Genomic DNA, 19,516 nt, shown 5'->3' with positions numbered 1-19,516 from the left:
GTGAAGGTCTGGAAGCATTTAAGGTGGTCTACGCCGAGCCCATTGAATGACATGGAACATGGCCAGGCTTTGACACAGGTAGAGAGTGTCTGCTTTCCCTCAACTTTGTTTGTCAAGGATTATGAAGTAGTTTTAAGCCTCGTGGACACACAACTCTAGGACACCATCTCGGACCTGACTGGGTCCGGTCCTGTTTTGGGCCTGAACTGAGTTTTGTGGGACTTAACATCTCTTTCAAAAAGCTTTTTATTTCTGATGACAGAGACAGAGAGAGAGTGATTTTCGTAAAGACTTAGCTCTACTTGTAATATACTATTTGACCATGTGTTCTGGGCTCTTTGCATGATTTTGATACTTGTCCGGTCTGTTTCTACTTGTCTTCTACTTGTCTGTTTCTATTCGTCTGTGCTAGCAGGGCCACTGGTCCACAGATGTAAGGAAATTCCAGTGTGGGCGTCCTGGTGCATGAGTCGTCGAAATGATTTCGCCTGTGCCTTCTGATTTTTGTTTCAAAACGACTCAAATATTGAGAGAATGAATCTGCTCTCCAGTAATTGTGCACAGTAATAATTCATAATTTGGTGTGGGAAGTTACTCTTTTAGTTAAAAAAAGAGGTGTTAAAAAGAGGTGACCTCTGCATTGGCTCTGCCGAGGCAAATTGCTGGAAAATGGCGAATCTACAAGAGGACCCAATTTGTTGAAACTGACAGCTTAAAACCAAATCCTGATGTTCAGTTTTGTTGTTGCAGACAGTTGTTTTGATATAATGTCTTGTTTTTTTTTTTTTTTTTTTTTCTCGGGGGGGGGGGGGGGGGGGGGGGTTCCTCTAATTGAGGCATATTTCCTTTGCTAAGACTTGCTGCCCCCCATGTACTTGGCTAAGAACAGCCAGAAGGTTTGCAGAGCTTCAGCAGCCATTTTGGGGAACACTGTGATTTGCATGTAAATACCAAAACTCTCAGTCACTTCTATAATCCTGCAAAATATTGTTCTGCTTGTGCATATGGCGTTATAACACACACACACCCACAAAGCAAATGGGGACATTTTCCTTCATTCCCTGTAGATTCTTTTCCATTAGTAAGCCATTGTAAAACTATGCTACTCTCTTTGACTGGCATAACTTGCTGGGCTTTTTCCGCCCCCTTTTTCCCCTAAATGTAAATCCAAAGTCAGAATCTTCCACTTTTCTGAGCTTTTCCATACTTCTCTGTTTGCAAGCCGTGGTAAACCGGTCGCTATGACAGATTAGAAAAGCAGCTGCTTAACATTTAACAGGAAGGGAGAGTTAGACTTGGATGTCCTGTGTCAAAGGTCAATGCTTTATAATTTTACGGCTGGTCTGTTTTTTCATCTTATACGTGCTCATTTGTCATTTTTTCGGCCATCTGCAGCTAAGTTTTCATCTGAGCACTACTGGATGTTTGGTAATGGAAAAAGCTCCCCGTGGAATGTTTAGACAAACGGAAAACTTCGGCTGTTTTGTCATTTCGATTTGACTTATGGTTGCTTGGTGTATCTTCTCTGAGTGGTGCTGACTTAAAAAGGAAACTGTGTTGAAGAAATTGTATATACCTCCTCAACTGGGTGTTTATTTAAGTCTTTGGAGATGGCAAAGTCATACTTGGGCATGGAGAACAGAATACGCTGTTTACTTTTAGCTCATCAAATGTAACTGCAGCTCTAGAAGCTGACAGTCTGTCAGGAGCTGCAGACACAGGAAGGAAATTATTTCCACATCATATAATCAACTGCATATTGGAATGAATAATGTGCTAATGATAACATCTGAAATGCATTGCGTTAGTGTATTTTTACTCTGAAACACAATATGCCAGTATTTTGCATTTGGATGCATTTGCATATAATTGTTTTTGTTGGATTTGCTCGTGTGCTTCCTGAAGCTCAAAAAAGTCTCATTGGATTGATTACGAGCAAAGAGACGGGGTCGCACACGCACATCAATGCTGGGATTTCACACTGTGTCTGTTCGTAGCTTCAAACAAATTTGGCCTGGTGAATAAAAGATCTATGACTTTTGACATTCCTCTGCCCCATGACGCCGCTCTTACCAGCTGTTGCCGCTTTTGACAACATATGTTGTTTTGACTTCTGTCTTTGAAACCACCCTGCTAACCGAGAACATGAGCAGGAGAGCCGCCTGAATGTTTCAGGACTGTCAGTCTTGCTCCCTCTCATCTGCAGTTTCATCTCTGCAGCGGAGGACACAGCAATACTGATAAAGCTGTAACAAGAGACACCACATGATTATCTTGAAGTACACTCAGTTCCCAACAATCATTTGCCCTTTGCTTGATTTGCCATGCTGATGGCGGTTTTGGTTGCGGCTTTGCACAGACGTTGTCAACCATGCAGAGCAGACACATTTTGTTTGACAATACTGTATCTCGCGACCTTGACAACATGTAGCCTACGGTATAATCCTACACCCCCGTCATGCAGTCTACACTTGCAAGTTTGTTCTTGCTCCAGGTCAGCACTGAACTCCTTTGAAGAGACCATGTAACTGCAGTTACCATATGCTTGGTATTACCATCCTCTTGCATTGCGAGTGTGCTGCAATGTGATTGGAATGCAACCTTGGCTCTTCCATTTAAAGATATGGTCTTGTTTAGAAACACTAAACATATAACAAGAAAAAAAAAAGAAGCTCTCATTTGTGGTTTAAAATGCCCTGCAGCAGTTTTTCCTCCAAACTGAATTATTCATTACTTCTTTTGAGATTTATGTATAAAAGCTCTCATAATCTTGAAACTTTGAAGCTATATTCACCATTCTTACACTACTCTTATATTAATAGTACTTATGAGTCATTACATTTTGATACATGATTGTGGTTAAAGAAAAAATAAGATGAACAAATAAGCTTGTTGGTTTTCCTCTGATCTCAAATCCCCCATTAGGATGTTAAAACAGCAACATAAATTATTCTTTTCAGAACACTGCTGTTTATGTGATGTTTATAGTGTAATTATAGTTGTCAGAGTAATAAATATTTTTATGCACTCTTTGATCACACACACTGATCACTGAGCACATTCACATGCAAATCAGGTTTGATTTGAGCCACAGTGGGCTGTTGGTTTTGTGGAAGCCATCTTCTCTCTGTGAGGTACCGTGCAGTATTAGCTGCTTTGATTGCCATATTGGCTGAGTGACAGATATTTAAACTCTGGGTGAGTTCCTTTTTGATGGCTAACAGTTTCCATGTGTCCTCTTGGCTTACCTGTTCACAGTAGAGCAGTGGGTGGGGTCATCTTGAGGTTGCTGCCTGCCAGCCCTAGACAAAGAAATAGGTGCCCAGAAAGCATTCGTAATATCAGAAGCTATTTGTAAGAGGTATACACGTAAGAAATCGTAATTCCGAAATTCAGTCAAACTCAAACATTGATGATCAAAACTCCTCGGGCTGGTTTATAGTTTCATGTTCGACCGAAAAGGCATGAATTTGTGATTGGTTTAGCTTTCGACAGAACTCTGAAAGTCTCAACTCAAGAATCCTACTGTGTAGTCGCCAAAAGCGCTTTTCTGCTTAAAAAGCTTGTCGTTTTTATTTATTTATTTATTTTTTTAATACAAAAGCTGTTTTACTTGGCTGGTTTTCAGCGTTGTGCCAAACAGTCTATAATAATCCCCATTATGCCCAGATGAACCTCACTGGATTATACTAGATTTAACCCACCTAATCATGTGAAATTAATTGCTTGGACAACGTGGGAGGGCAAGTCTGTCGCAAGAGTGTTTGATTTACCATGTGACCCCTTCATTTATGTGCTGTTTTTCTCCTTTAGGGCAGAAAGACCTGGAGCAAAGACAGACATTCAGATAATACCAGGGCACCAACTTGTTTAAATCCAACATAATATAAAGTACCTGCAATATTTATATATTTATTAATATAAAGTAGAAAGTGCCAAATACTGTCATAATGCGCAACTTTTAAAAAAAAAAACGTTGCATCCGTATTCTAATCTGACGCTTTTCCAAAGATTGGCACAAGTATAGTCTCAAGTAAAATGAAGAATAGCAGCCAGAGAAGGACTTGTCACACTTGTTACAGCTGAGACGCGGTGATAAGTGGACTGGTCTTACCTGAGTGGGTCCTGGTGAGTGAAGCAGCCCAGCTGTAGATCAGAGAAACAGAGGTCCCTGAGTCCTTGCCCTCTTCTTACTCTCAGAGGTGAAGCTATCCTCCGGTCCCACGCGTTGTGCCAGCTCTCTGTGCTCTGTGTTACCAGCCCTGATTAACTAATGGCTGACAGATGAGGTTGGCGGGGATGGAGGGAGGAGCACGTCGCCATACAGTGTCTTTTTCTCCCACCGTTAAAATGCGGATAGAGTTCAGCTGGGCGAGCGTAGCCCGTATGGCTACGATTTCCTTTCTTCCTCTCTTACTTTTTTTTTTTTTCTTTCTCTTTTTCTTCCCCTCCTGCTTTTACAGCAGAAAGGAGGGGCTACCACCCCCACTGCCTCCCCAAACTCACCCGTTCACCCTCCCCCCTCCAACATGTTTGCCTGTCTCTGCGCTTGTCTAAGGTGGAGGGAGTTCTGTTATCATTTTTGAGTGAGCGTGCAGCAGGGTATGTGGATCAGCCGTGCTCAGGACTAGTCACTCAAGCTTTGGCCTGGGCTTTGATGTTCTCTGTCAGCTGAGCCTGCCCTGTGTTTAAAATGCCTCGGTAATTACAATGTGTATGATGCATGTGTGTGCAGTGTCAACCGCTGCCCACACCACACTTGGGAACAAAAAAGAAGGAGGTGGATTTGTTTGCTGGCTTCAAATAGATATTCCAAACTTTAGTTGATTTTTTTTTTTTTAACATGAGGGGTTAAAAAAAAAACAAATAAAGTCTTCAGGCAGAAACAAGTTATTCAATTCATGTAAAGATATGATTGAGATGCTTCTTTTTGTGGTGCATCTTCTGTAGTATGATCAGTGCCATGAGTACGGGGGGGGGGAATCATGCATTCAATGTTATGCAACATTCTGAGATCATAATTAGAGAACAATGCAATATTATGTTTATTTTCTGGACTGGAAAATACGCTCTAAACTCTCCTTGTCTTGTGTATTTGATTCCAGCACCCCATTTTTGGAGTGGCTTTGTATAGGGGCTCACTCATCAAGCAGAAATTGCGGCACCCTAATTGCTGTCTGGCCTCACGGGGACCGAAGACTGTAGAATATTTTCAACTATTATCTCAGGCCTTTTTCAGGGCTTTCATCAGGGTGTCTGCTTTTTATTCATCGTAAATATTTTCTTTGACTTTTTCTCCGTTTTAATATCTGTAGCTTTTCTGAATAATATCTAGGTTCCTTGTTGGTACCAGGTGATTGTCACAGCACAAGTGCGTGCATCCATGTTTCACTCTGCATCTTGTCTTCCTCTTGACCCGAACTCTGCCATCTGCAGCAGCTCTAAAAGTAATTCCGCTGTTTACAGGTTAAATAGCTGGCTGCACTCCATTTGGGTTGTTGAGCTGAAATGTGTTTGCAGAGTGTTCACTTGGCCTTGATATGCTACAAGGAAGTTTGGCACTTTGTGTTGAGGCCTAAATCCTGTGTAAGTAGCGCTGACAGGAACATTTTGTTGTATGCCAATGTTTACATTCATGGTTCTGTCAATTTTGGGTCTCTTAGTTCATTCAAATGAAAAAAACTCCAAAAAGTGTCACAGCTTAAACACCTGTCATTGGAGCCACTATATAATGTACCTTTTGCATTAAACACTCAATGAAACTGGCTGGGAAATTAAATAGGATGATACAATATTAACTCAAAATCAATGCTACAGAATACAATTTGATTTGTTGTTGACTACATTGTTCTTACTTCTGTAACCATGAGCGTGAGATATGCAGCTTTTTCTAATATGCCCTTCTTCTCTCTTTCTTTCCTTTTTGCTCCACAGTGTTCAGTGACTTGTGGTCCGGGGACCAAGAAGCGGGAAATAGCCTGCGTTCTCCAGAACCAAACCAAAATAGAGGAGGAACACTGCAGTCATCTTCCACGGCCACGAACACAGAAGGCCTGCCGAGCGCGGGGTTGCCCCAGCTGGAAAGCCAACAGGTGGAGGGAGGTATGTTAGCTCTATTCGCTCTCTCCTCTGGCTCACAAACTAGTGTCTAAGGAAGCCCGATAACCGCGACTGCTTCTCGTGGCTGAGACACAAGCACAAACACAGCTGAGGGCTTCCCAGAGGTTGCAGATGTAGGACATGTACACACAGAGCACCTGTCCAATCACCGCTCCGTTTGTTCTTCTCCAATGTAATGTGTCATTTCCTGTAAGTGGGGACTAACCACCACAGGGTGGATTTGCAAAACTGTTTATCTAGTCCAGTGGAAATGTATATTTCATGTTAAAACATTCAAAAGAAATGTTGAAAAGGCTGTGCAGTGCAGTGTGCAGCTTTACGCAGAGCAGCTTTTTCTTTGGAAGCTTCAGACCACACACTCGTCTGCGCCAGTGTTGCACGACTGACTAAAGCTTGTTCATGCAAATTCCAACCTATACACTAAATCTTTTTAAAGATTTGTTTGTGGCTGAAATACATAATGAGCTATCTCACTAAAGCCATAAACGTGGATACCCAGAGGTGCAGCTGATGCAACCTAACTGGGCCTCCCATGCAGATGAAAGCGTTGTGTTCAGAATGACATCCTGAAGCGCTGCTGGTTTCTGTAACGTATCAAACGCCTGGATGGCCAGTGCATAGCGGACTGGGGTGTGATGTTTAGGTCACGCTTATCGTGGGCCCGACCCCACGGCCTAGTATCTGCTACCGAAGGGCACTTTGAGCAGCGTTTTCCTCATGCAGAGCTCCTGGAGAGGGAGGAAAATGTTCAAAGCCAAATTTATCTCAAGTCATAGCCCTCACTGAAACGAGTCATACTCTTTGTCAGATCACCATTCGTCGGCCCCTTACACGCTTGTCCCGCTGGTCTTCTGACACTGTTTGTTTTATATATTGTTACAAATCTCCCCTTTTCCCCGAATCTAATGGGAATCTAACTGCTTTCCGCATTTAGTGTAAAATCACAAAAAGTCCACAAGGGCCCATGTCTGCCTCCCCCCCCGCCACTCCCCACTCTTTGAGGGTGTCCTCCTCCCCACTCACTCTCTCCCGCACTGGTGTCTGGAAGCAATCATCTTCCTCCACATACCACCAGTAACCATGAAATCCTCAACTAGAGCATAAAGACATGTTTTATATCTTAATATCCATGCCTGTGACAACTTTGAAACCTCAGCGCCCACTGTTTGAGTTTTTCCACAGATGCCCAGCCCTCTCAGTCAACTCTGACTGGGGGTGTATAATGGGCAGCATGAGAGCGGAGCTGAGGAGGTGTGGGCTGCCCTTTTGGCCTTTTACCACTTTCCAAAGACACAAGAATTGTTGTCATTTTTTAGCTTCCTATTTATAATACTGTGTACATATATCTTTAGTGTTTGAGTTATGCTTTTATCTTTTCGCAAATAAATTAAATTCCTTTAAATTCATTTGTACTATAGCAGTGGTAGGAATCTCAGGGGTGACGTCTCACAGTTTGGGCAAACTAAAATTATCTGCGTGGCCCCTACAGATAAGTGAGACAATATGTTTTGTAATTTGGGTGAAATGGTCCTTTTAAGTCTGGAGCTGCTCACTCAATGCTATCATGAAATCACAAAACAATCTCCTCATTTTTCGTCTATAGTTTCATGACGTGCTGAATGCAGAAAGGCTTTCTGTAGCTGAAGCAGTTAACAGTGACTAAAATCACATTGACAGCAGGTTCTATTTTCATGCTTTGGAAGATTTTTAAAAAGCCATTCTTTTGATTTGAAGGTCAGATTTCCTAGGGTGCTTTTTGTTCCCTTTCCAGACTCAGGGACTTGACCCTTCACATTTTAACCACGCTCTCTGCTATGATAACACACAATTGCTGTGAGAAAAGAACAACACCAATACATCTGGAAGTTTTTGGGAAATTTGATACCAGCTGTATAATGTGCAGATTTTCTGACTGTGTGAAATTGCTGGAGCCTGGCACTGTTCTTTGAGGCTTGGGGTGCGGGGGGTTACAAAGAAATCAGCCTGATCAGCTCAAGCCCGACAGAGTGCTTCCTCAGTACGCCTCAGTATGCAGGTATGCCTCTCAAAGCGCATCAAAGAGATGTGCGAGATAGACCTTTGTGTGACCCAAGATATACAGCTCACAAAGAGGCGACAAACTGGTTTTGGATTAATTAAGTGCATTGCACAGGAGCATCAAAGCAGCAGCTTTGCACACAGACCAAACAAACATTTCCACATTAACTAAAGTCTAATAAACTTTTTAAAGAAGAAATACCTAAATCTTCCCTATGCAAATAACAACCTAATGATGTCGGTCTGGTTTGACCGGTGACTGCCCGTAAAGATGGATGACACACGTTCCTCCGGCCGAATGACGACAAACCCAAACATTTTGGATTTTGGATCAAGGTGGTGATGTCATTTTGAGCCAGAGTCTGTGGAGCAGTGATCATCTTGTGAAGCAGCCCAGTAGCTGAGCTAGAAGAGGTGTTTATAATCGATACAACAGCAGAGGCAGTCCAGATTTGTTTTCACTTTCAAGGAGCTGCGTGCATCTTATATCTTATATCATATATATAATCATCAGATGGGAGTTTTACTGTGTGGTGACAAGTTGTCGAGCGTTAGCAACAGTTAGTAAATATTTCTTAATTAATTTTCAGATTATTTGGATCAACGAGCTGTCTTTGCAGCTTCCACAGTGCATCCAATGTTGCCCTACTCACAGGTAGAAATTTGAAACATTACAAAAATAAAAACAGAAGACTGGACTTGCTGTGTGTGTGTGTTAAGTGAGCTGAACGCCACGTGTGTTAAGATGTCACCCAGGAATTGCGAAAGCAGTTGCTCACTCCATGAATAGGCCAAAACAGTTTCCCCCCTTGATTTGTTTCTGCTTCGTGCCCTGAGTGCAAATGGAGCGTCACATCTTTTTTACTGATCCTCTTAGGCCCTAAATCCACATTGAGATGACACCATTGAAATTTTATAGTTTGAGGTGCCCTTTAAACAGTTTTACTGTCATAAAATGTCTTGATAAGGGTTGTATAGGAATGAAGTTTCTTACTCAGGGGTGCATAAGTAATTGGAGTACCAAATTTGCCCATTGGAATACATTTATAGGAAGTGAATTACCTCCAGTTGCTCTCAGTAGAGCCCCCTAAAGGCTCTTCTTTTCTTAAAACCACTTTTATTGCAGATTAAAATTCTTCACGTGTCCAGAGTTACCCCAGTGGCATCGTAAGGGTTATTGCTTCTCCTCCATAGACACAGACAATATCATGCATACTTTACAAGCTTACCAGACAACTCCTGACAAGAAATTTGAACTTTCCATTTAAAATCTTCAAAGTCAACTCAATCAGGGAAATTAGGCTGGAATGTACTGAAAATGAGTGTCACACTCAGACTGTATTATACCATTACAGCTTTACTTTATGTGAAAACAAAGAACCAACAGGCTATAAGTCGATTTTCTGCTTTTTCACAACCCTAACCCTAACCCTAACCCTTTCTCGGTTTCTATGTCATCAGTGCTCTGTCACCTGTGGAGTTGGAGTTCAGAAACGAGATGTTTACTGCAGACTAAAAGGCACGGGATGGATCCGAGAGGATCTCTGTGATGCTCACCAGCGACCTGCTGCTGCTCGTCCATGCCAAACTGCAGAATGCACACATTATTCCTGGGTTGCTGGTGAATGGGAAGAGGTAAGTAGAGGCGTTCTTTCTTTCCGCTCCTCCTTTCTCTCAGTATGAGACAGATGTGCAGATGTTTAACCATCTTTTTAAGGTTTTTATTTGCTCAGATCTCTTTGTTCTTTCTTTCTCCGCATCATTAAATAGCTGACGTGCAGGCACCCGTGCTATCTTGTGTCAGTCTGGAAATAAGTCAGGCCATCATACGGTATCAGACGTCAAAGTAGCAATGGCCCTGTTGAATATTAGTGTTCTCTGTCATGCTGGCTTTTCTTGGATCTCTCTTTAATGTCCCTTGCTTTATCCTTGAAAGCGAAGCATAAAAGCGGGGCACCATGTGGGGACATAGCCCTGTGTATCTTCCTACTGCTGGAATGTTTGCAGTGTGCAGATTCCTGTCTGTGTTGCCCTGCGAACTTACAGAGTCCTTTCTTTCACCGTTAGGCCCCTGAAACTTTCTCAGTTCTACTGCAATGCAAATAAAATATTAATAACCTACTTTTCATGTGAGTACATTCATTTTAAGATTCTTGTCCATATCATCACCTGGCCTGAGAGAAACCATCTTACTTCTTCTTTCTAATAGTAACGTTGGAGGAAATGTTTGACATTGTGTTTCTTCAGAGCATGTGCGACCATTGTCACATTGCAAACCTTTACATAATAAATGCATCTGGCCACCTGCGCAGCTAAAAAGTCAGGCCGCAGTCTGTGAAGTCATTGGTGCGGTTGCTGAAAGTACAACACTGCCCCCCCTCTGCCAGCTCTTCTCCATTCTTATCAGCATTTTTTTTTTAATCTTGCAGTGTAACGTAACCTGTGGAGAGGGCATGAGGAGGAGGAAGGTGGGTTGTATTGGCCCAGGAATGACACCCGTCCAGGTGGATTACTGTGAGCCATCGACGCAGCCTGTGTCACACCAGCACTGCAAGGCCACTCCCTGCCACTATTCATGGATCACAGGGGAATGGTCACAGGTAGGGATACATTTACAGATTTAAAGACCCCCTGACCCAAAAATATAAAATGTGTAAAAATGCTCGGCTATGACTATTTTTTGATTGAAATTGCTTTCCCACAAAAAAAAAAAAATGTTGAAAAAAGCTCTCAAAGAGGTTAAAAACACGTCCACTAATGTACTTCATATATAAGTTAAATATACAACTACATTTTATTTAATTAACTAATTTCGGTCTATTTTTAAATGGAAAATGCTTAATAAAAGGAAGAAGGCGTGTACAGTGACTCGGTTTTTATTAGTGCTGCAGGGGCCCAGATGCAGAAGGGGACTTCTGTATTTGATGTTGCTGCTTTGTGCAAACACTTAGTCGTGTCAGTATTAGTAACAGTCAGCATGTCTGTGTCTCTATCTGTGTGGCTCAGTGCTCTGCCAGCTGTGGTGTTGGCTACCAGCAGCGTATTGTCTCCTGCTCCGTGATTCCCTCCTCCCAGGCTCTGCGCCCATACACTGCTGCGCAGTCCTCCTCTGCCAGCACCCACTGCCCTGAGCCTCACCCGCCTGGCACCCAGCCGTGCCTCCTCAGGGACTGCCCACACACAACCTACTGGAAAGTTGGCCCGTGGAGCAAGGTGAAACAGAATTTCCAGTTAATTGCCTTTTTCACGAAATATTTTGATGACTGTTGCATTTCACAGCCATGCTGATCAAGCTCGTTTGTGGATTTGGATTTAGTTGCAACTTGTTTGTTGAATGCTTTCTTGCTGCTTATGGGAATTACTTTCTGTGTGTGTGTATTTGTCTGTGTGCCAGTGCTCGCAGACCTGCGGCGCGGGAGTGATTGAGCGCAGAGTGGAGTGTATGACCTCCAAAGGTCAACTGTCCAAACATTGCCGTACATCAGAAAGACCTGAGTCTCAAGCCACATGTCAAGACAGAGAATGTGAGTCTTCTCTTCTTGTCTCTTCTCTTCTAGTTGGTTTATCTGATAAGTACATAATTGCTATACCATCTCATTGAACTTCTGTGATCCATGCAGAGCTTTGCTGCCAACAAACTTGGCATGTGCAGAGTGATGGTATTAAACTGACTTTACTGTTCATGGCAGCCAGCCCTGTATCTGATGGTGTTCATACAAACTCGGCTTTTTGCTTTGTTTTAACACATTAGTCAGAACAGCCACAGCTCAGAATAGAATTTTAGACTTTTCAATAATGGCGTGCTGGGCCGTTCATTCCCTGCTTGGCTTCTGCCAAGCCAGGCACTCGTGAAATTAAAATGATATGCTCGAGTGACAGCCAGCCTCGCGGTCAAGTATTAATGCTAATCAGCTAATCAGCATGATACGAACTCAACTGCACTCTGGGACAACAGAGGAGGCCACCCAAAGAATGAGACGTTTGCAAGAGCTCTCAATTAATAAAACAAGGTTGCAATTTTTTTTTAGCATCTTTTGCTTTCTCTTTGAATTGATGGACTTTTAAAATCGGAGAGGCTTAATATGAAGACTTTCAAGAACTGCGGCAGTGTTTCATGTCAAGGTTTCCTGCCGCCTTCTTCTTTCAGGCCAGTTGTTCTCTTCCTGTCGAGAAGTCCAGATGCGGCAGGGTGTGAGGATAGATGGGGAATACTATCTCAAAGTCAAGTCCCGGATCCTGCAGGTGTGTCTGCTCTGTCAGAATTGGTGTCAGACACATGAGGACTCAACCAGCAGCTTCCTCACAGGCCCTCATGTGTCGTCTCAATATGTTGCCTTCAGATTTACTGTGCCGAGATGCAGACGGATTTCCCTAAGGAGTATGTGACCTTACGCAGCGGTCAGACCGATAACTTCTCGGAGGTTTATGGACACAGGTGGGTATAAAGCCCTGGTCCGAGTAGCTTTGTATAGTATCATGTTACATATCAGCCAGAATTATTGTAGGAGAAACGTAGGAGATGTGGCATTTATTAAGCATTTTAATATATCTGTGTTTGTCTGAAATTAAACCTAACACTCATTGTCCTTAATGCAAAGGCTGCTGAACCCGTTTGAATGTCCGTATAATGGCAGCCGAAGACAAGACTGCGACTGTAGGAATGACTACTCAGCAGCAGGATACACACTCTTCCACAAAGTTCGGCTGGACCTGAGCTCCCTGAGGATAATGAGTGCGTAATTACTGTGTGATTGTCTTCCACTGTCTACTCTATTGAGGCCATACATCAGTGCTGTTTTAACCCCCACACTCAACTCAGTGCAAACTTTATTTGTAAAGCCCCTTAAAAACCACTGAAGCTGACAAAGGTGCTGCACAGGTCAGTAAAACAGTAAAGAACTAGGAAATAGTGTAAAAAAAATAAGGTCAACCTAAGGTAAGAGTAATAAAATACTGAACTTGCCATGAAATGCATACATAAAACAAAGTGTAGTGCAATAAAACACAAATATGGAATAAATATTCAGATAAAACAAAGAAAGTCCCAGCTCAGTTAAAAGCCACAGAGAGGAGGTGCGTTTTTAAAGAGGATTTAAAAACCTTTATGGAGTCAGCCGATCTGATGTGCTATAGCAGACTCTCCCAAAGTTTCTGTCAGTAACAAGGAGTCCAGATCCCGAGTGGTTAAAACGTCATTCAGTAAAAACATTTGTTAGCGACCTAGCTTTTAGTAACGTGACGCAAAGAGCCAGTTCCACACTATCCGGTGGCACAGCACAACCCAGTGGCCTGGGCAGGTCAGTTGTTAATGCTCCATCTGTGGGCCTGGAGCTTGAGGCGTCAGTATGGATCTTTTGTGGCCAAGGGAACAGCGGGAACCAACAGCAATTCAGGGCCCAGATTGGGCGGCGTCAGGTCCTCGGGAATTGAACCCAACAGCAGAGGCAATGGCTCAGAGAAGGCAGGTCGGATCCAGCAGCTCCTGAGGTGCAGTGAGCGCTTCACTGCTGGGAAACTGAGACTATTGTAGAGGAAGTGAGAATCCAATACACCGGGAGAGGCCCGAAACTCGGCCTTGAGTTTCACAAGCACGCCACCTCGCTTTCCTCATTTTCTGAAGCGTTTTTTGCGATCCTTTTTCCGCAGCAAAGTGCAAGGAAACAGTGTAGGTAAGCAGAAATATCCGCAAACACAGGAGGGAGACTAGCCGGTCGTTCTCCCAGATGGAACTTGGACCATAACAGCGACTCAATAACAGATCAGATGTGTAAGAAAAACACATGTGGAGTTTGTCTGTGTGTAAGTGCTGCTGGGAGTACAATCTCTCCTCTGAAATCAAAATAATGACCTTTCAGCACTCCACGTTCGCATCACCGGGCCTCTCAGCACACACGACACATGAGCGTGAGAGGAAGGGAATGTGTGCGTGTCTGCTTTCAAGTACAGACGCACAATATCGGATGCTGCGCCTCGTACAGCCTTATTGCAGTGAGCACGCACAAGGAGATGTGAAGATACAAGAAGAACACACCCATGCGTGCAGTTGCATCAATATCAAACACTTAGTCACACACAAACCTTCAGGCCATCTTCCTCGGCTCATTATAAAGGCCAGCTCCACCTTCCCTGTTGTGTCCAAGTATGCCTTTGATTAAGGTGTGTGGATTAGCGTAGCGTGTGTGTCTGTAAGGGCGTGTTCTTAGAGGGGAAGTTGGATTAGAATTTACGCAGCCATCCTCCCATCCTCTTCATCTAGACCAGGTCCTGACAGCACATGTCCCCAGCCCTCCCTCTGCATGGTACTCATTTGGCTCTCAGGCAGCTTGAAGAAAGCTGGAGGGGGTTAATCAGTTCAAGATGAAGAGAAGATTATAACGAGGCCTCACGCATCTCAGGAGCTTGATCATCATTTTATAGAGGCACTGCGAAGGGAGGGCAGGATAAAGCAGTCATGTTGTCTGTAATGTGTGAGCGTGTAGGGTACATTTGACGATAAAGATAAATTCATTCATGCAGGGGACACATGACCACTTTGATTGTCAATCTGGTTACCTGTAGCTAATTATTTGGATTCAAAGGTTTTCCAAAATAATAAGACTCTTATCAAGTCTCTTTTTTCATCAATGGTCAGACCATACATGCAGTCATTCCAGGACCAGTTAGCATAGCATAGCACAGCAACAACAGTTCTTTGAAGGTCATAATTTGGGTTTTAATTCTTAAAAATTATTGGGGGTTTAAAACACTGAGTTTAAAGGGACCTGAAAAAGAATTAAATTCATCAAATTAGATTTCATGAGGACTGTATTTTAAGGTTTGTTTTAGTTAGTTTTTTTTTTTTTTTTTTAAATGAAGACATCTATCAATATGAATAGGAAAGTGACCTCAACACTGCAATGAAGTTTAATTGCATAAACTGTAGTTGCTGATATTCTGTGACTATCCGTGCGGTTATTTACTCCACAGCAGCTGGCTCCACTCCATGTTTACCTTGGCTGTCAGACCCTATGACTCTAGATCTGTATCTTTTTCTATTTACCAGTCACAGACCTCCAGTTTTCCCAGACTCTTCTTGGTCGACCTGTGCCCTTTGCTACAGCAGGAGATTGTTATAGTGCAGCCAAGTGCCCACAGGTTAGTGAAACAGTGTACACTATGGCCTCATAGCAGTGTTTCATTAGTCTTTTGGGTTTTTTTTTTTTTTTTTGTGCCATATGTGTTAACTACTTAAAAGTCAAGGAAGGACGTTTTTTTGCAAATGTGTTCCTATAATTCTGTTTTGGTGAGTATGCACTTGAAGCAGGTTATAACTTTCTGCTTCTCTGATGGAGTAATTAAAGGGTTCATCAGGATGCTGTGCAAGTAATGTGTGTCTGGAAGATCTTTGCAAATATGAGAGCACTTCACCTTCAGTGGTCACTAACTCTGAGATTATTCTGGTGTGTGTATGCTCACAGGGACAGTTCAGTATCAACCTGATTGGCACTGGCCTCAAAGTGACTAAGGCCACCAAGTGGACGTCTCAGGGCAACTATGTTTCTGTTAAAGTCCACAGATCAGAGGTAAGAAGCTTAAGAAGAAGATTCATGTTATATTTCTCTCTGACACTTGTGTGATGGGTTTTCCACTGAATGGATTGTTGTCAGTTTACTGGGATGATTATGTTGTGTCTTGCACCGGCTCTGAAATGTCATCTGAATTCCCGTGTTGTATTTCTGTCTGATTAATTGACGAGGAATCCCCACTGACATTTCTAAAGCTCTTATTCTCTGCGTGAAAATCTGCCCTTTGCCCACTCCTCTCTCCCTCATCTGTTTCTCTCCGTAGGATGGGACAAGAATCTACGGTCGCTGTGGTGGTTTCTGTGGGAAGTGCATTCCCCAGGCTCACAATGGCCTACTGCTTGAAGTCCACTGAGGTTCTTGCAGCGACCAAAACCCTAAATCTCTCCTGAAGTCAGTGGCCCAGGAACATGCAGCCGCAGTGATTTGTCTATGTCTGTAGTGATCTGTGAGTGTGGTGGTGAAACATTTAACAGTAATGCTTCTATAGTAACATCCCCAGTTCCCAAATGGCAGCTAAAACATACAAGACACTAACTACAGTACAGTCCTGCAGGCAAGTCTGTCATCCAGACTGCTAACTCTGAACAGGAGCCAGCTACAGTATATCTGATTGCTCTCGGTGTAATAACGGCTATCACACACATCGACGCTTTAAAACCTAAAATGCTCTTTGTTCTGATCATAGAGAGGCATATAGCTAAAAGAAATTTGCCTTAAAGAGCATTTACCAGAATTTGACATCCCCAGTTTAGACTGATCTAACTTTAAATCAGTGGGATAGTGTAAAAAAAATTTGTATACTGTATATTTGTTATAATTACTGCAATCACTAATGATGAAGAAGTGTGACAGACAAACATTGGGGTAGTATGTGAGGGATGGTTGTGTTATTGTGTTACAGCATGACATCCACAGTATTAGCCTAACATAAAAAAAACATGGATTATTATTATTATTATTATTCTTTTTTGTGGCTATCTTGGCCTTCATATTCATCATTTTGGCATGATTTTTTTTTTTTTAACTCTGTAAATGAAAGTTAGATAGTTCAGACGTTCAATACCAGTCTTGTCTCTGCTGAATATGAAGTTACCAGCTGCACCTAGTTAGCTTAGCTTAGCACAAACACAGGGGCTTAAGTTGTTGCCCTAAATGTGTAATTGTTCCTTTAGTGTGCAAGCGTTTCAAGAAAAAAAGTTATGTAGCAAATGTAATGACTACTGATAGAGTTCCAGACCTGCCTTATGTCAGAGGTGAAACTTGAGGAGAACGCCACTAGAGAAAATTCATTTTCATTCATTTCAATATTAATTAATTGGTGTATGGCCCAGTCTGCTGTCGTCTGCTTTGCGTCATAACGTGAATCTGCTGAAACCGGGGTAGTCAAACCACTAACTCTCATAGAGGCAAAAGAAATGCCAGTGCTGCGAGGAAAGAACTGAAAGATTTCAAATATCTTCTAGTCTATAAGAACAGTATAAAAGTCCCATGGCTTTTTTAGCCCATTGCTGTGATTTTAGAAATTAGTATTATTATTTGTGTCACACTGATCAGTTCTCGTCTGTTACGGCGTGACACAGTATCAGGTGCGATGTCTCACATCACACCCTCCGTTGGGCCTGCTGTAGGTACCTGCAACCCCTACCTCTCACCAACACCCATACTCTACTGAGATATGTGTTGTAATATATTTATGTCTGACCGTATTTATTGTACTGTATTGACTTGTAGATAGAGTCTGTGTTTAAAGGTACAATGACTACTACCGACGGAGAAGCCATTGTCTGATGTGTTTGTCCTTCATTTGCTTTGTTAAAAAACAGCAACAACAAAAAAAAAAAAAGATATTAGCCTGCTCTTTGTAGTGTATAACCAGTAACCTTAAATGAGGATCTTTTGAATGGTGCTTTGAACTACTGGAATTACCTCTGATCCTGAGAAGGAAATCACTGGATTTGGGAGTAATACTTTGCTGTGGCAGAGCTTCAGTTCACTTTGACTGACAGGGTTTGGCTCAAACGTCTCTTCAGCAGGTGTAGCATGATCCAGAAATGCATGCCCTTGACTAGCTGCAACGTTGCCAGATATACCAGAGTGCATGAGGGAATCGGGGCCTCGAGTTGTACTTAACTCATCACAAATGACTTTCACCATCACCACTACTATAAGCAACCTAACATGCTGGTACTCTGATGTTAAGCTTTAACCAAAGTTAGAAGATAGATGCAGGTATTTTTGTTTTTCTTCTCAGACAATGCAGCTTCTTTTGATTTAAAGAATGGCTGAAAAATAAATGAAAAATAAGTCAATGAGCAGCTAGAAAACCTTTGACTATTATTCATATTTATGATGGTCAATTGTTCTATGAGGTCTGTATCAGAAATTTAAAGAATACTTGATGCACTATGTGCCATAAAATTTGTAGAAATGTAATCCTGTTTGTTGTATTTGTTTGTTTGTTTGTTTTTGTAATAACCATTAAGATTTGTAACTTATGATATATGTGTATTTTTAATATTCATACTTGAATTGTAAACAGCGTGCTAAATATTTAATGGGCATTGGTACTGAATAGAGAAATAGTGTGCTTATTTGCCATGCTTTATCCAAAGATGTTTTTGAGAATCATGTGTACCTACAGTATGGATGTAGCCTGTATAAAAGAAATGAATGATTGATCCTGGTGCTATGGTTACTAATCGTACCAATACTGTCATGCTATTATACTAACGCTGTAAAAAAAAAGAAAAAAAAAAAAAAGTAAGTAAGTATTAATAAAGCATGCTTTTCAGCTGACTCATTATGTTTTTTTTTTTTGTTTTTTCTTTTTTTTGTTCAAAAAATATTTATTTTTTGGGACTTTCTAACAGAATTCCTGCACTTGAGTAATCTACAAAGATCCCCTCTGAACGTACATATGAGAATTTGCTACTTGGAATGAAAATTTGGCCCCATGATGTGACTTTTCCACAAATATGTTCATTAAAAATGTAATAATATATCTAATCTTTCACTCTAATTGGAATAAGCACAGTAAAACCATCCACCCATCATCTAAGCTCCTTATCAGTGCTGGGAGGCTGGAGCCGATCCCGGCTGACGTTGGGTAATGGCAAACTAGCATTCAGGCTCACACTCACTGTCTTAGAGTCATGTCTGTGGGCTGTGGGAGGAAGTTGGAGTACTAGGAGGGTTTCTTGTTCCTCTTTCCTTCTGTAAGGGAGGCTGACATAGGGAAGTGCCACACTGAAATACACTTTTGGTTTAGCTTTAGTTTTTTCACTCTAACAATTGACATTTTCATGCATCCATGGACTCATCAAACTGTTGATTATACATGTTTCACCTCAAATTTGAGTATTACCTCTTCAGTAAAATTAATGACATCAACATTTAAAAATGATTTTTCATTTGGTCTCCTTGTTTGTTGTGAATTTGTGGCTCTTAAATACAGACTCTGGGTGAGCACTGATCATTTTCACTGTGCACATACATCACTCTGGGCAGTGAAGGTCAAGCATTTACAAGACATTAACAATAGCTGTACACATTTTCAAATAAATGCAGTGACAGCAAACCAAAGTTTCACAAATCACCATTAAAAGAAGGTTTGTTTTTTTTGTTGTTTATTTGTTCTTTTGGCCACAGAGAGACCAATAAAGAAAGGCAGCATGTCGGCTCTTCTGCTTGCCAGATTGTGGCTCCATGCGGATTCACTTAGTGGTGCATGTTGCATTTCCACTACATGACTTTCTGAGTTCAGTTCCACTCAAGAGACACATAAACAAAGCCAG

The 19,516-nt window shown here is 42.0% G+C and overlaps 1 protein-coding gene and 1 long non-coding RNA gene across 5 annotated transcripts in view; one reads left to right on the top strand and one right to left on the bottom strand.

Annotated features, from left to right (window-relative positions):
* LOC115056047 (A disintegrin and metalloproteinase with thrombospondin motifs 20) overlaps positions 1-18,467 on the top strand; it is a 76,149-nt gene extending 57,682 nt beyond the window's left edge. For all 3 annotated transcript variants that reach the window (XM_029522288.1, XM_029522289.1, XM_029522290.1), the window contains 11 exons: positions 5,935-6,102; positions 9,619-9,792; positions 10,587-10,757; positions 11,164-11,370; positions 11,552-11,681; positions 12,305-12,399; positions 12,498-12,592; positions 12,756-12,889; positions 15,200-15,291; positions 15,615-15,719; positions 15,985-18,467. In XM_029522288.1, the coding sequence (XP_029378148.1) occupies positions 5,935-6,102; positions 9,619-9,792; positions 10,587-10,757; positions 11,164-11,370; positions 11,552-11,681; positions 12,305-12,399; positions 12,498-12,592; positions 12,756-12,889; positions 15,200-15,291; positions 15,615-15,719; positions 15,985-16,074 (1,461 nt within the window). In that variant the 3' untranslated portion in view covers positions 16,075-18,467. The remainder of the gene's footprint in view (positions 1-5,934; positions 6,103-9,618; positions 9,793-10,586; positions 10,758-11,163; positions 11,371-11,551; positions 11,682-12,304; positions 12,400-12,497; positions 12,593-12,755; positions 12,890-15,199; positions 15,292-15,614; positions 15,720-15,984) is intronic.
* On the bottom strand, positions 812-4,402 carry LOC115056049 (uncharacterized). Of its 2 annotated transcripts, XR_003841756.1 has the most exons (3): positions 4,115-4,402; positions 3,774-3,824; positions 812-3,302 (listed from the first exon to the last, which is right to left on the bottom strand). It is a non-coding gene; the product is annotated as an uncharacterized LOC115056049 (long non-coding RNA). The 2 variants fall into 2 exon arrangements; XR_003841755.1 differs by having other exon boundaries at positions 812-3,824.
* Positions 18,468-19,516: the final 1,049 nt, after the last annotated feature.

Source organism: Echeneis naucrates, chromosome 16 (assembly GCF_900963305.1).
Source record: "Echeneis naucrates chromosome 16, fEcheNa1.1, whole genome shotgun sequence".
In the NCBI taxonomy this organism is placed as follows: Eukaryota; Metazoa; Chordata; class Actinopteri; order Carangiformes; family Echeneidae; genus Echeneis; species Echeneis naucrates.
This window is presented reverse-complemented; position numbering and strand designations above follow the sequence as displayed.